A 14,087-nucleotide genomic window follows, 5' to 3' on the forward strand; every position below is an offset into this window, starting at 1 on the left:
ATTACATCTGAACAAATACTCACATAGAAAACAGTTATTTTAAATTGTAATAATATTTCACAATTTTCCTGTATTTTTGATCAAATAAATGCAGCCTTGATGAGCAAAAGAGACTTCTTTCAAATACATGAATTATTCCAAACGTTTGACAGGCAATGCACACCGTCGGTTTTCACGTCAAACTCTTTAGGGTTGATACTTTCGCACGCCGAGCGTCCTGCTCTCCTCAAACACAGTCCTGAGATGAGAAAAAAGCTGCTCCGCTTCAGTTCAAACACTGATTTGATCATTAAAGACGTCGTTCCTCTAGAGCAGTTGTTCTTTGACTTCCTGTTCGTCTGTAGAGGCAAGCAGCAGCAGCAGCAGCAGTCTGATTGGCTGATCAAATGCCGACCAAGCAGGCATGCTGGGATATTTCCACACATCTTGGAAGTCAAAGAGGGCAAAAGAAACAAGGAAGGACGTCGTTCCTGCTGGTGCTCAAACTAAAGTAATCCTGAAGGGCGTCGTTTCAGTAAACGCAGGAAGTAGCATGTCGCCAGAGACCCATGTCTGGCGGGTCGGGCTCATTTGTGTCTGTGGTCCCGTCATGGAATGGATCCTCAAGCTGCGCACTTAAAGGGATAGTTCATCCAAAAATGAAAATTGGATGTTTATCTGCTTACCCTCAGGGCATCCAAGTTGTAGGTAACTTTGTTTCTTCAGTAGAACACAAACGAAGATATTTAACTCAAACCGTTGCAGTCTGTCCGTCATATAATGTAAGTGAATGGGAATCACGGCTTTGAGAGTCAAAAAAACATACACAAACAAAACCAAATTAAACCCTGCGGCTCGTGACGATACATTGAGGTCTTAAGACACGAAACGATCAGTCTGTGCAAGAAACTGAACAGTATTTATATCATTTTTTACCTATGATTCACCGCGATGTCCGAACTGTCCAGAGCGCGTTCTCAGACGCGTCGTCTTCTTCTTGCTTTACGGCGGATCGCAGACTTATAAGTGCATTACTGCCACCTATCTCTCAAATGGACCATTGATGCTCTATCTACAATCTCAATTAGGAGTGTCAATGGTCCATTTGAGAGATAGGTTGATAGGTTTTGTTTGTGTATGTTTTTATGACTCTCAAAGCCGTGATTCCCATTCACTTCCATTATATGACTGACAGACTGCAACGGTTTGAGTTAAAAATCTTCGTTTGTGTTCTACTGAAGAAACAAAGTCACCTACATCTTGGATGCCCTGGGGGTAAACAGATAAACATCAAATTTTTGGGTGAACTATCCCTTTAACACTTTCGCTCATGTACCTGCGGACATATATATACACACATTCTTGCAGACTTCAATAATCTTCTAACTAGCTAACTGGAATCGAGTTGCCTTGATCACTTCAGCGCATTAATACTCTGAGTAAGTCTGAGTTCCTGATTTCGTTTTGCGTTTCCTCCGGCTCGTAATAAAATAAGTTATGCATGTTACTCTAGCTACATTATCACTTCAGAGGAATCTGCCTGAGATGCTCAGAGAGAGAGAGAGAGAGAGAGGGGGATTATGGGAAGGGCTGATCAGACGGGTCAGGCGTGGATTATTGCCGTGTTTCCTCCGAAGGCTGGAGTTCACCAGGATGAAGGTGCGCAGGGCTGTTTGTTCCTGATGGTGGCGTCGGAGCATTCCGCATCCGACGTGTCACAGTCGGAATCTCCGAAATGCAGCGGATTCTGAGAGAGAGATGAACAAACGGGAAGTTCATGTTTCATTTAATTACACTAAGGGATTCAAACACTGCTCAACAAGTGATTCAGATGATTCACACTAATAATCATTCTTCAGTATATGATCCGATTAGCAATGATTCACGAGTGAATCATGAATCTGTTGATTCTCTTCTGAAAAGAATCACTGAAATATTTTTTTTGAGCGGGTTAATTTGGATTCCCAAACTTTTTTGTCCGTCGAACCACTTTGAGCTAAAATGATTTATTTGAAGTAGCCCCTGAGATTTAATAATAATAATAAGTTAATATTTCACTCATTTAACAACACATTCGCATGTTCACAGGTCTTTAATAAGAGCTAATAGTCACATGACATGTAGGGAACAAATAAAGTTTTTTATTTTAGAATTATTTATTTCATTTGAGTTTAATTTATTTAAGATAATATATATATTTTTTTAGTAAGTGTTGTTGGTTTTTATATAAAAATTATTTATTTTATTAAAAAATATTTCACATTTTTAGTAATTGTTTTATTCTGAAAGCTTTTATTTTAAAATTATGTAGTTATTTTATTTTTATTTCAAATAAAAATGAAAAAAGACAATATATTTTCTTTCTCATTTTAAAATTACTGCTTTTATTTTATTTTAATATTTAATATTTTTGGTAATCAATTTAATTTGATTGTTTTTGTTTTAAAATTATGTATTTATTTCGATTTTAATTTATTTAAAAAAACAATCTTTTTAGGAAGTGTTTTATTTTGATTTTATTGTAAAACTATTTTATTTTAATTTTTCTACAATTTAATAATTTCAATTGTATTATTTTGATTGTTTTTATTTAAAAACAAATTATGCATTTTTTTTTTAATTTAAATGTATTTTAAATATATAAAATGCATATTCTAATGTTTTATTTTGTTTTTATTTATTTTATTTAAAATGATCCCAATTATTTCATATTTTTAGTAATTGTTCATGTACTTGTAATTGTCTAAGTAATTAAGTAATTGTTTTGTTTATTTTAATTTGTCAAATATTACATTTTTAATTGTATTATTCTGATTGTTTTTATTTTAAAATTATGTATTTATTTATATACATTTGAATTTATTTAAAATACATTTACATTTAGCAGACGCTTTTATCCAAAGCGACTTACAAATGAGGATATATAAATAAATATATAAAATACATATTTTAGTAAGCGTTTTATTTTGTTCTTATTTTAAAATGATTTAATTTAAACTGATTCCAAATATTCCATATTTTTAAATTAATTATTTTATTTTGAGTGTTTATTTTAAATTATGCATTTATATATCTTTAAGTAAGTGTTTTATTTTGATTGGTATTTTTAAATGATTTTATTTTAGTAATTCTTTGACTGTCTTTATTTTTTAAATTATGTATTTATTTCAAATTATTAGCTTTATTTTGATTTTATTGTAAAACTATTTTATTTTAATTTTTCTACAATTTAATAATTTCAATTGTATTATTTTGATTGTTTTTATTTAAAAACAAATTATGCATTTTTTTTTTAATTTAAATGTATTTTAAATATATAAAATGCATATTCTAATGTTTTATTTTGTTTTTATTTATTTTATTTAAAATGATCCCAATTATTTCATATTTTTAGTAATTGTTCATGTACTTGTAATTGTCTAAGTAATTAAGTAATTGTTTTGTTTATTTTAATTTGTCAAATATTACATTTTTAATTGTATTATTCTGATTGTTTTTATTTTAAAATTATGTATTTATTTATATACATTTGAATTTATTTAAAATACATTTACATTTAGCAGACGCTTTTATCCAAAGCGACTTACAAATGAGGATATATAAATAAATATATAAAATACATATTTTAGTAAGCGTTTTATTTTGTTCTTATTTTAAAATGATTTAATTTAAACTGATTCCAAATATTCCATATTTTTAAATTAATTATTTTATTTTGAGTGTTTATTTTAAATTATGCATTTATATATCTTTAAGTAAGTGTTTTATTTTGATTGGTATTTTTAAATGATTTTATTTTAGTAATTCTTTGACTGTCTTTATTTTTTAAATTATGTATTTATTTCAAATTATTAGCTTTTCATAACCTTGTGAATCCCCTGCAGTTCCCGATTTAAATGAAGTGTTCGAAAGAAGCAGTTCACGTAAATGAGTTGGCATGAAACAGGAGAGCAAAGCACAGTGTTTACCTCGTAGCTGTGCTCATCAGCACACAGTTTGCCCAGAGAGATCTGGGTCTTGACCCGGCGGACGGCGCACTCTTTATCGGACAGGCCGTCGGACTGTGTGGAGATGTCGATGGGGATCTCAGGCGTGTGGGACAGGAGCTCGTCCAGATGCTCCTCCTGACTGGCGCTGAGCTGCTCCAGCGGGCCGCTGTGCGAGTGATCGCTGGTGTTTCCCTTGTAAAAGAGCATAATAGGACCCCTTTAAAACCTTAGTATTTTGTAGGGCTGCACGATTATGACAAAGATAATAATTGTCGATTATTCCCTTGAAATTTTAATTGCGATTATTAATTACAATTATCACAATTTACATTGAATGATGTTTATACCACTGTTTGAAGCAACCGCATGCCATATTTTTAGATGAAAATAAACAAATTGAAAACACTTTTCAACTTTTTATTTTACTTTTTATTGCTTTTCTATAGTATTAAGCCTCATGAAAATAAACAAGCTGAAAACACTCAAAGAGAAAAACTTTTATTGCTTTTCTATAGCTGTTACGTGTATCTGTGTGACACTTATATTCTAAGCCCATAGGTGGCGTTGTGGGGGATTCCCAATCCGCCAGAGTCGTGTGACGTCATCAAGGATTCCGGATAAATAGGCTGCGAGGCGACAATGGCGCTCTCTCTGTTGCTCCGCTTCCCATTGTTCTCGCAAGCGTCTCTCTCATCGCCTCTTTGAGGCTATATTTTTGATTTTCTTTACGTTTAGGTTTAACTTGTAAATTTGGGTTTTGATATGTGATATACTCTCTTACTTATCAGTAGCGGGTAGTGTATTTATTTATTAGTTCAAGTTTTGTTTATTTAGTAAGAACTGAGCGAGGGAAGCAGGGGTCCGGAAGACTCACCCATTCTTATTTTTATTTCGGGAGTCAGGTAAGAACATTATTCCGAGAACAGGTGTAGTTAGGAGTCTGTTTTTTTAGCTTTCCTACCCGTGAGCTGATCATTCTTTCTTTGTTATTATCCATTAGATTATGTTCATAAATATTCTTTGTGAATTGTTGCGCATTATTTTCTGAATGTTTGAGTTGAACTCCGTAAATGAATTAAATAGAGGCGTCCTGAAATTCACATCAGGTGTTGCGATTCTTTTAATATGTTCGGCCTGTGTCCTTTATTTAATTGTTTGAATTAACGAGCCTTAAAATGGTTATGGGCCGTAACATATTTGGGCGCTCGTCTGGGATTGATCTTGATTTTGTGTGACTTTGTGTGATCTTTTTGATCTGCTCACACTTGAATTTGTTACTTTGTAACTTTGTTGAATCACAGTCAATTGACGTGAATTTTGGCTTTTGTAGTGCTTTTTCGTTTTTCTCTTTAACCTAAGACGTTTATCAATCATGTTTGAATTAACGAATTTTATTGCGAATCCGACGCAAGCTGAATTGTTCCAAATCAACAGGGTTGATCTTATGAAAATTGCTGCACATTATAAGGTTAGTTTTCGTAATACGCAGTCCAAACGCGAACTTCAGGTGTTGCTTGTTGATTCGTTGCATAAACGGCGTCTTTGGTGATGAGGAAAAGCTGGTACGACTATCCTGAAGCAGATGAGGGCAGTTCAGAAGATCTTGCTTTGCAAGTCAATAAGTTGGAGTTGCAAGCTAAAGAGCACGATAGAGTTTTGTTTAAAGAAAGAGAAGAATGGGAGCGTGAGAAAGAGAGACGAAGAGAGCGTGAGAAACATGAGCTTGAATTGAAGAAGCTTGAGATGGAACAAGCTTGCCGCCTCAAAGAAATCGAGTTGAGAGCTCGTGAAAGGGGTGAAACGGATGTTTCTGATTTCGACGTGAGTCGTAATATTCGTATCGTTCCTCCTTTTCGAGAACAAGAGGTAGACAAGTTTTTTTTGCTCTTTTTGAACGTGTGGCCATCAATCTTAAGTGGCCGAAAACATTTTGGCCCATGTTGTTGCAGTGTGTTCTCATGGGGAAAGCCCAGGAAGCTTATTCTTCTTTGAAAGTGGAAGAGTCTCTTGATTATGAACAAGTAAAAGCTGCCGTTCTTAGAATTTATGAACTGGTTCCTGAGGCTTATCTCTAAAAATTTCGTAATCATCGAAAAACTGATGAGACCTATGTTGAATTCGTTCGTGAGAAAGAGTCAATGTTTGATCGCTGGTGTGCTTCCATGAAGGTAAAAACTTATGAAGAGCTCCGTGAACTGATTCTTTTAGAAGAATTTAAAAACTGCTTACCAGAACGTGTTGAAACCTACCTAAATGAGCAGAAAGTTCTCAAATGTTCCGCCGCTGCTGCTTTAGCTGATGAATATGTACTTACACATAAGAATGTGTTTGGTACTGCACAAAATTCTGGTAGCAACAGTCGACGGTATTCAAAGCGTAGCTTTGATCGCGCTCCGTGTGAGGATAAATTGGCGGAGAATTCTGTCAAGTCCGTGTCCTCACCCGTTTGTTTCTATTGTAAGAAACATTGACACATTATTGCTGAGTGCAAAGCACTCAAAAAGAAAAATAGTGTCCCTAAACCGGTAGGTTTATTGATGACGTCCTCGCCACAATTAGAAGGACTGGAGTCGTTAGCTTAAAAATATGCACGGTATTATAATGTTATAGTAACACTAAAATTAAAACAATGGAAAAACCCTTAAGATAACATGTAGAAAGAAAAAAAACACATCGTAAGCACTCAGAATAACATAAATGGACTTTGAACGATTGTGTAATTGTGGCATCCGTGATTGTAATCGCGATTAGAAATTCGATAAATTGTGCAGCCCTAGTATTTTGTCGTCTTTGGCTAATAGCTACAGAAAAATACAGGTTTAAAGATTACATGATTCGTTAAAAAAACATTAATCTTTTAAAAACTACAGAGCTCAAAACACAAAGTTTGCTTGGTTTTTAATGGTTAAGCTTTTAATGTTCACATGACATGCAGGTCTAAATGTCTTTTTTTTCTAAATAATTATTTTTATTATTTATAATTATTAATTTACTTATTACTTTAATTATTGTTTTTAATTTTAAATGTTACTTTTTTTCAAAACTTATTTTATTATTTCAATTCCTATTATTTTTTGTTTTTAATTAATTATTTGTTTTTAATTTTAAAATAATTTTATTAATTTTAATAACTGTTTAATACTGATATTATTTTTAATAAATTATTTATTTATTTTAATAAATTTAATTCATGTTTAATTATTAGCTTTTTATTTTTTATAATATTTTTTATATATTTATACATTTATATTTAATTTTTTTAATAAATTTACATTTTATTTATTTTTTTATTTAAAAAAAGTTATTTTCTGCTCACCAAGGCTGCATTGATTTGCATTTATTTATTTGAAATATTATTACAATTTAAATAACTATTTTCTATGATAATATATTTTAAAATGTAATTTATTCCTGTGATGCAAAACTAAATTTTCAGCATCATTAAAGATTACATGATCCATTCAAGGCTTCTGGCGAATCATGACAGAAAATCACAGATTAAATACAATAAGAGAGATTATGAATTGAAGCAGACTCACCGCTGTCTGCGTGGAAACTCCACCTCACTGTCAACCTCTCCTTCCTCTTCCTCAGAAGACTCGTCTCTCCCCTGACAGACACATACAACAGATCACATGCTAAATCACAAACACAAATAAAACACCTGGATCATATTATATTGAATAAATACTAAACTCACAATTTACAATATTACAGTTTTTAATAGAAATTCATACTTTTATTCAGCAAGGATGCATTAAATTGATCAAAAGTGACAGTAAAGACATTTATAATGTAACAAAAGATTTCTATTTCAAATAAATGCTGTTCTTTTGAACTTTCTATTCATCAAAGAATCCTGAAAAACAAAATGCTTCCACAAAAATATTCGGCAGCACAACTGTTTGCAAACTTGATAATAATCAGAAATGTTTCTTCAGCAGCAAATCAGCATATTAGAATGATTTGATCAATGAATTACAAATATCCTGTTTATATAAATAATCAAGTTATAATTAGTAAAGCTGAAGTGTCTAAGCTTGACCAGAGCAGATTTCTGTAAGTCTGATATCCGTTAATAGAAATACTTAACTGAATGACAGAAAAAAAATAATCAGAGTTCAAAACACATACAGTACACTACCAATCAAAAGATTGGAGTTTTTAATGTTCACATGACATGCAGGTAAACAAATTAAATATTTCAATTTTTGGGGGTTTTATTTTGATCATTTTTATTGAAATTTTTTTTTTTTTACTAAATTATTTTTATTATTGATATTTATTATTTTTTAATTTATTAATTTAGTAACAACTTTATTTTTGTAATTTCATTTTAAAATTATGCATTATTTTTTCAAGAATTATTTATTATATATATATATATATATATATTTTTTTTGTTGTTGTTTGTTTTGTTTTACTTTAATTTTTAATTATTTGCTTATCATTTCAAAATATTATTTTATTATTATTATATATTTTTAAATAATTGTTTATTTTTGATATAATATTATTATATCAATATTATATATTATTTTGTTATATTTTGGAATAATTGTTTATTTTTTATTTTGAGGTCTTTTTTTGCTCACAAAGCCTGCACAATTTTTAAAGTAAAAATTGTGAAATATTATTACAATTTAAAATAACTGTTTTCTATGTGAATATTTGGATCAATGAATTACAAATATCCTGTTTATATAAATAATCAAGTTATAATTAGTAAAGCTGAAGTGTCTAAGCTTGACCAGAGCAGATTTCTGTAAGTCTGATATCCGTTAATAGAAATACTTAACTGAATGACAGAAAAAAAATAATCAGAGTTCAAAACACATACAGTACACTACCAATCAAAAGATTGGAGTTTTTAATGTTCACATGACATGCAGGTAAACAAATTAAATATTTCAATTTTTGGGGGTTTTATTTTGATCATTTTTATTGAAATTTTTTTTTTTTTACTAAATTATTTTTATTATTGATATTTATTATTTTTTAATTTATTAATTTAGTAACAACTTTATTTTTGTAATTTCATTTTAAAATTATGCATTATTTTTTCAAGAATTATTTATTATATATATATATATATATATATTTTTTTTGTTGTTGTTTGTTTTGTTTTACTTTAATTTTTAATTATTTGCTTATCATTTCAAAATATTATTTTATTATTATTATATATTTTTAAATAATTGTTTATTTTTGATATAATATTATTATATCAATATTATATATTATTTTGTTATATTTTGGAATAATTGTTTATTTTTTATTTTGAGGTCTTTTTTTGCTCACAAAGCCTGCACAATTTTTAAAGTAAAAATTGTGAAATATTATTACAATTTAAAATAACTGTTTTCTATGTGAATATTTGTTAAACTGTAATTTATTTCTGTGATCAAAGCTGAATTTTCAGCATGATTACTGCAGTCTTCAGTGTCACATGATCTTCAGAAATCATTCTAATATACTGATTTGCTGCTCGAGAAACATTTCTGATTATTATCAATGTTGAAAACAGTTGTGCTGCTGAATATTTTTGTGGAAACTGACACATTTAATTTTTCAGGATTCTTTGATGAACAGAAAGTTCAAAAGAACAGCATTTATTTGAAATAGAATCTTCAGTAACATTATAAATGCCTTTACTGTCACTTTTGATGCATTTAATAAGTGTTATTCAGACTGACGTTTCTCAGGGGTCTGAGCGAGTGCAGCAGGCCGCTGGATGAGCTTCCTCTCGGGGATCTCTGCTCCAGCTGCTCTCCTGTGGCTCTTTTGACTGCGGGTGGCGTCCCTTCGCTCGTGCTCAGCAGTGAGTAATGAGGGAGCTTGGGGTGGCTGGGAGCGGCTGGCGTCTCCTGGCAGTGCATGCAGCCGGGGAACGGATGCGCCTGGCAGCAGGGACACAGCGGCCCCGGACCGGAGCCCGCGGAGGGAGGTATGGAGGACCTGCGGTGGCGTGAAGCGGCGTCCACAGCGGTGGAAATGAGGTCAGGACTGGAGCCAGACAGCCTCCGCTGCAGGTGGTCGGTCTGCGGGCTGCGGAGGGCAGCGGCTGGGCCGAAGTAGCGCAGGTTGTTGGCGCAGGTGGCTACGGCGTTTTCGCGGTTCTGCACCGGTAACAGCGGGCCCTCGGGCGGAGGGTGATGATGGTGGAGGTAGCTTTGCTCCTGTAGGGGCTGTTGCTCCTCCGACGGCCCTGAATTGAGTTTGAGGGCCCCTGGGAACTCACTGTGACTCCCTTTGCTGTTGGCCCTCCGGTGGCGGGGTTTACTGCGGTACCGGGCTTTCCCAGGCGGGGTGGACACTTTTGGGCTTCCTGACAACGGGGACGGAGCCGGAAGAGGCTCGACGCTGGGAATGCCGTCAGAGCGCAGCAGATCCGGTCTGCAGGAGATCATGTGCATGTTAATGACCTCATGAAGAATTCATGACAGATACATTTCATTCCACACAGCACCGCTGACTTTAACTACAAATTATCCATCCGTGTTTCCATATTCATGGGAAAATATTCCACAAAATAATCACACATTGACAACATATGACATATCAAGATAGTGTATAATTTTTTAAACATGATAAAAATACAATAATAAAAAGGTAATTGACATTTGTAGAACATTACATTCATCACGCTGTTCAGTAAAACCTCTTACTGACTCCTATTGCTTAAACCAAGGATTCCCAAACTTTTTTGACAGCTGAACCCCTTTGACCTAAAACATTTACTTGAAATCCCCCTTAGATTTTAAACTAATATTTCATTAATTTATCAACACATTTGCATTTGTTTTATTTTGAATGTTTTTATTTTCAAAGTATTTGTATTATTTTTATTATTGATATCAATTATTCATGCACTACTTAACTCATTTTTTATTTTTAATTTTAAAATTATTATATTTATTATTTATTTTTTCAATTATTATTCTTTATTATTTATATTATTTATTCATCATTTTTATTGTAATAAATGTTTACTTTATACTCTAATTATTTGCTTTTCATTAAAAAATTATTTTTATTATTATATTTAGTTTATTATCGATATTTGTTATTTTTAATAAATTATTAATTAATTTATTTTAATAACTTTTATTCATGTTTAATTATCTTTTCATTTTTAAATAATACTGTTTCTAGCTATTTTTTATTTGTTATTTATTTTAATTATTTCTTATTTTTAATTACTTTCATTTTTAATTATTTATTTATTTTAATAACTCTTTTTATTACCAAAATGTATTATTTCTAATACATTATTAAATAATTAATTTTAATAACTTCAATTATTTTTTTTTGTATTAATTACGAGCTTTTAATTTTTGAAAAAAAAAATTACTATTATTTATTTTTGAAATAATTTTGCTATTATTTATATGATTTATTATTTAAATTAATTATTAACTTGTTTTAATTACTTTATTTAATTAATTGTTAGCCTTTCATCAACTCACAAACCGACTGCAGTTCCCTCATGAACCCCCGGGGGGCCGCAAACCTCAGTTTGGGAATCCCTGGCTTAAAGTATTAAATGCATTATGATATGAACACCACAAACAGCACATATGCCTGTGTCTTCATGGATCGCTCACCTCTTTGGCTGTTGTGTCCCGGGCTTATGGTTCATGCTGCTCTTCTTCTTAATGAGCTTCTCAACAGCGTTGGGCCGCACAATGGGCCGAACCAGATGGCGTTTGTACGTGCCGGGATGCTTCTTCTCCACGGCCTGCTCCCTCCTGCAATAAAACACGGGAAACGCTCAGATCTCACGACCAAAATCTGTGATAGTAAAAGCAGCGAGATTTGACTGAATGTGGGTCACAGGAAAACAGCACGAGCCGGGTCGAGCTTTAAGCAGATTAGATTTAATTAGAGTTTCAGAGAGACGTCAGAGTTCAGACTCATTACAGCCTTTCATGAGTAATTTCATGCCAATAAACGGACAAACTCATGAGAGAGAGAGAGATGCACACAGCATAATCGGCATCAGAAAAGCAATTTCATACCATCATACTACCATAACATCTCAATTTCTGCAGTATACAGTATATTTACTGAATGAATGAACTGGAAGTAATATCACCAGTGATTTTTAAATAGATTACCAGAAGTAATTCACTCAAGATTAGATTAAAAACCCAAACTGAATAACCATATTTATTTGAGATCCTTGATATCTTGATCCTTGTTTCATGAATGAGAATGATTTCAAACTGAGATGTTTAAATAATTTTAAAAAAATGCATTCGTGTGATTCATTTTCCGGAATCAGTTCAAACAGCTTGTTTTAATGAATCAGTTCAAAATGATTAAATTAATTTAAATCATCACTCAAATATAAAAATTTGATTTTTCGTGCATTAACGTGTTAGTCAAATATCTGTAGGTAAATACTGCCATTTATGACTGTTATATTCATGCATATAAATGAAAATGATTAAATATGATGGTTTCTTATTGAAAAACATGCCTTGATTATTTGAATTAGATTTTTAATGTATTTTACTTCTTGCATTAAATATTTAAAATAGACTACAATGTTCAATTGGGTTAATATGGAAGCTTGTTTCCACCTCAGAATAATAAAAAAAAAAAAAGTAATTATGACTTTTTATCTCACAATTCAGACTTTTTCAAAATGTTCACAGTTTTTAAGTAAATATTTTAATAATTTAACAACACGCTCACGTTTCTCTGATGTTTGCTAATGTCCACATGTCGAATATAATATTTAATATATTTTTTTGTGTTTTATTTTATTTAGTGTTTTATTTTACAATTATTCTTCTAATTATTTTTAAAATTATTATTTTTAATGATTGATATTTATTTTTAATTACTTTATTTAATGAATTGTTAATTATCTGATTTTTTTTAATTGATCACTTTATTGTTCTTGACATTTTAATAATTATTTTTTATAATTTACAATTATTTTTAATTATTTGCTTTTCAGTTTAAAATTATTTTTATAATTTTTTCAACAATTGTATTTATCACTGATATTTATTATTTAATAAATTATTATTTTGTAATAACTATTTCAGTTTTAATTACTAGCGTTTCATTTTTAAATGATTAATTTTAATCGTATTTATATTTAAAAGTTTTTTTTCCCCGCCACTGAAAAAAAAAAATTAAGGTAATTTCAATTTTTTTTATCTCACAATTCTGACTTTTTTTCTTGCAGTTGTGAGTTTATATCTCACAATTCAGACGTTTCTTCTCAGAATTGCAAGAAAAAAGTCAGGATTGGAAGATTAAAGGTCACAATTACCTTTTTGATTTTTTTACCCAGTTGCGCAAACAAGCTCTCGTAGTTTCAATTATGCTTCTTTTTATGAAAAAAGAAAAGACCACAATGAAGGACTTACTTGAGCAGCTCTTTCTCTCGCACCTCCAGCTGCAGCATGATAGCGCTGAGCTCCATGTACAGGTTATTGGCTCGCTCCAGTTTCCTCTCGTAATGCTCTCGGATATCCAGAGCGTGTCTGAAACACACAGAGACAGTGAGACAGCCTGTAACACACAGTGACCTCCAGCTAAAGCTCTCTCTGTTGCGTGTGATTCGTCTGGGTTCACCTGAGCTCGTCTCTTCTGCGGCGAATCAGCTCCTCGTCCAGTCGATGGATGCAGGTGCCTTCGCTCTTGATCTTCTCGAAATGCTTCTTCACCTCCTCTCTCCATTCCGTCTGCCACAGACAATAATGTTATTGTTCATTAAAATGGGAACACTTTAGTTTGGGGACCAATTAGCATGAATATTACTAGAATACTGGCTGTTTATTAGTACTTATAAAGCACATATTAATGCCTTATTCTGTATGACCATATTTTAGACCCGTAATCCTAAACTTAAAGGGATAGTTCACCCAAAAATGAAAATTTGACGTTTATCTGCTTACCCTCAGGGCATCCAAGATGTAGGTGACTTTGTTTCTTCAGTAGAACACAAATGAAGATTTTTAACTCAAACCGTTGCAGTCTGTCAGTCATATAATGGCAGTCTATGGGCTCCACGGCTTTGAGAGTCAAAAAAACATACACAAACAAAACCAAATTAAACCCTGCGGCTCGTGACGATACACTGAGGTCTTAAGACAC

The 14,087-nt window shown here is 31.8% G+C and overlaps 1 protein-coding gene across 1 annotated transcript in view; it reads right to left on the reverse strand.

Moving 5' to 3' along the window:
• Nucleotides 1-1,284: 1,284 nt before the first annotated feature.
• map3k13 (mitogen-activated protein kinase kinase kinase 13) overlaps nucleotides 1,285-14,087 on the reverse strand; it is a 73,435-nt gene continuing 60,632 nt past the window's right edge. The window contains exons 9-16 of the mRNA XM_016469347.1: nucleotides 13,566-13,675; nucleotides 13,358-13,474; nucleotides 11,576-11,719; nucleotides 9,665-10,364; nucleotides 7,508-7,578; nucleotides 6,411-6,420; nucleotides 3,948-4,160; nucleotides 1,285-1,726 (exon numbers count right to left, since the gene is read on the reverse strand). Of these exons, the coding sequence (XP_016324833.1) occupies nucleotides 1,625-1,726; nucleotides 3,948-4,160; nucleotides 6,411-6,420; nucleotides 7,508-7,578; nucleotides 9,665-10,364; nucleotides 11,576-11,719; nucleotides 13,358-13,474; nucleotides 13,566-13,675 (1,467 nt within the window). The 3' untranslated portion in view covers nucleotides 1,285-1,624. The remainder of the gene's footprint in view (nucleotides 1,727-3,947; nucleotides 4,161-6,410; nucleotides 6,421-7,507; nucleotides 7,579-9,664; nucleotides 10,365-11,575; nucleotides 11,720-13,357; nucleotides 13,475-13,565; nucleotides 13,676-14,087) is intronic.

The sequence above is a fragment of the Sinocyclocheilus anshuiensis genome, unplaced genomic scaffold (assembly GCF_001515605.1).
Source record: "Sinocyclocheilus anshuiensis isolate Anshui unplaced genomic scaffold, SAMN03320099.WGS_v1.1 scaffold1005, whole genome shotgun sequence".
Taxonomy (NCBI): domain Eukaryota; kingdom Metazoa; phylum Chordata; class Actinopteri; order Cypriniformes; family Cyprinidae; genus Sinocyclocheilus; species Sinocyclocheilus anshuiensis.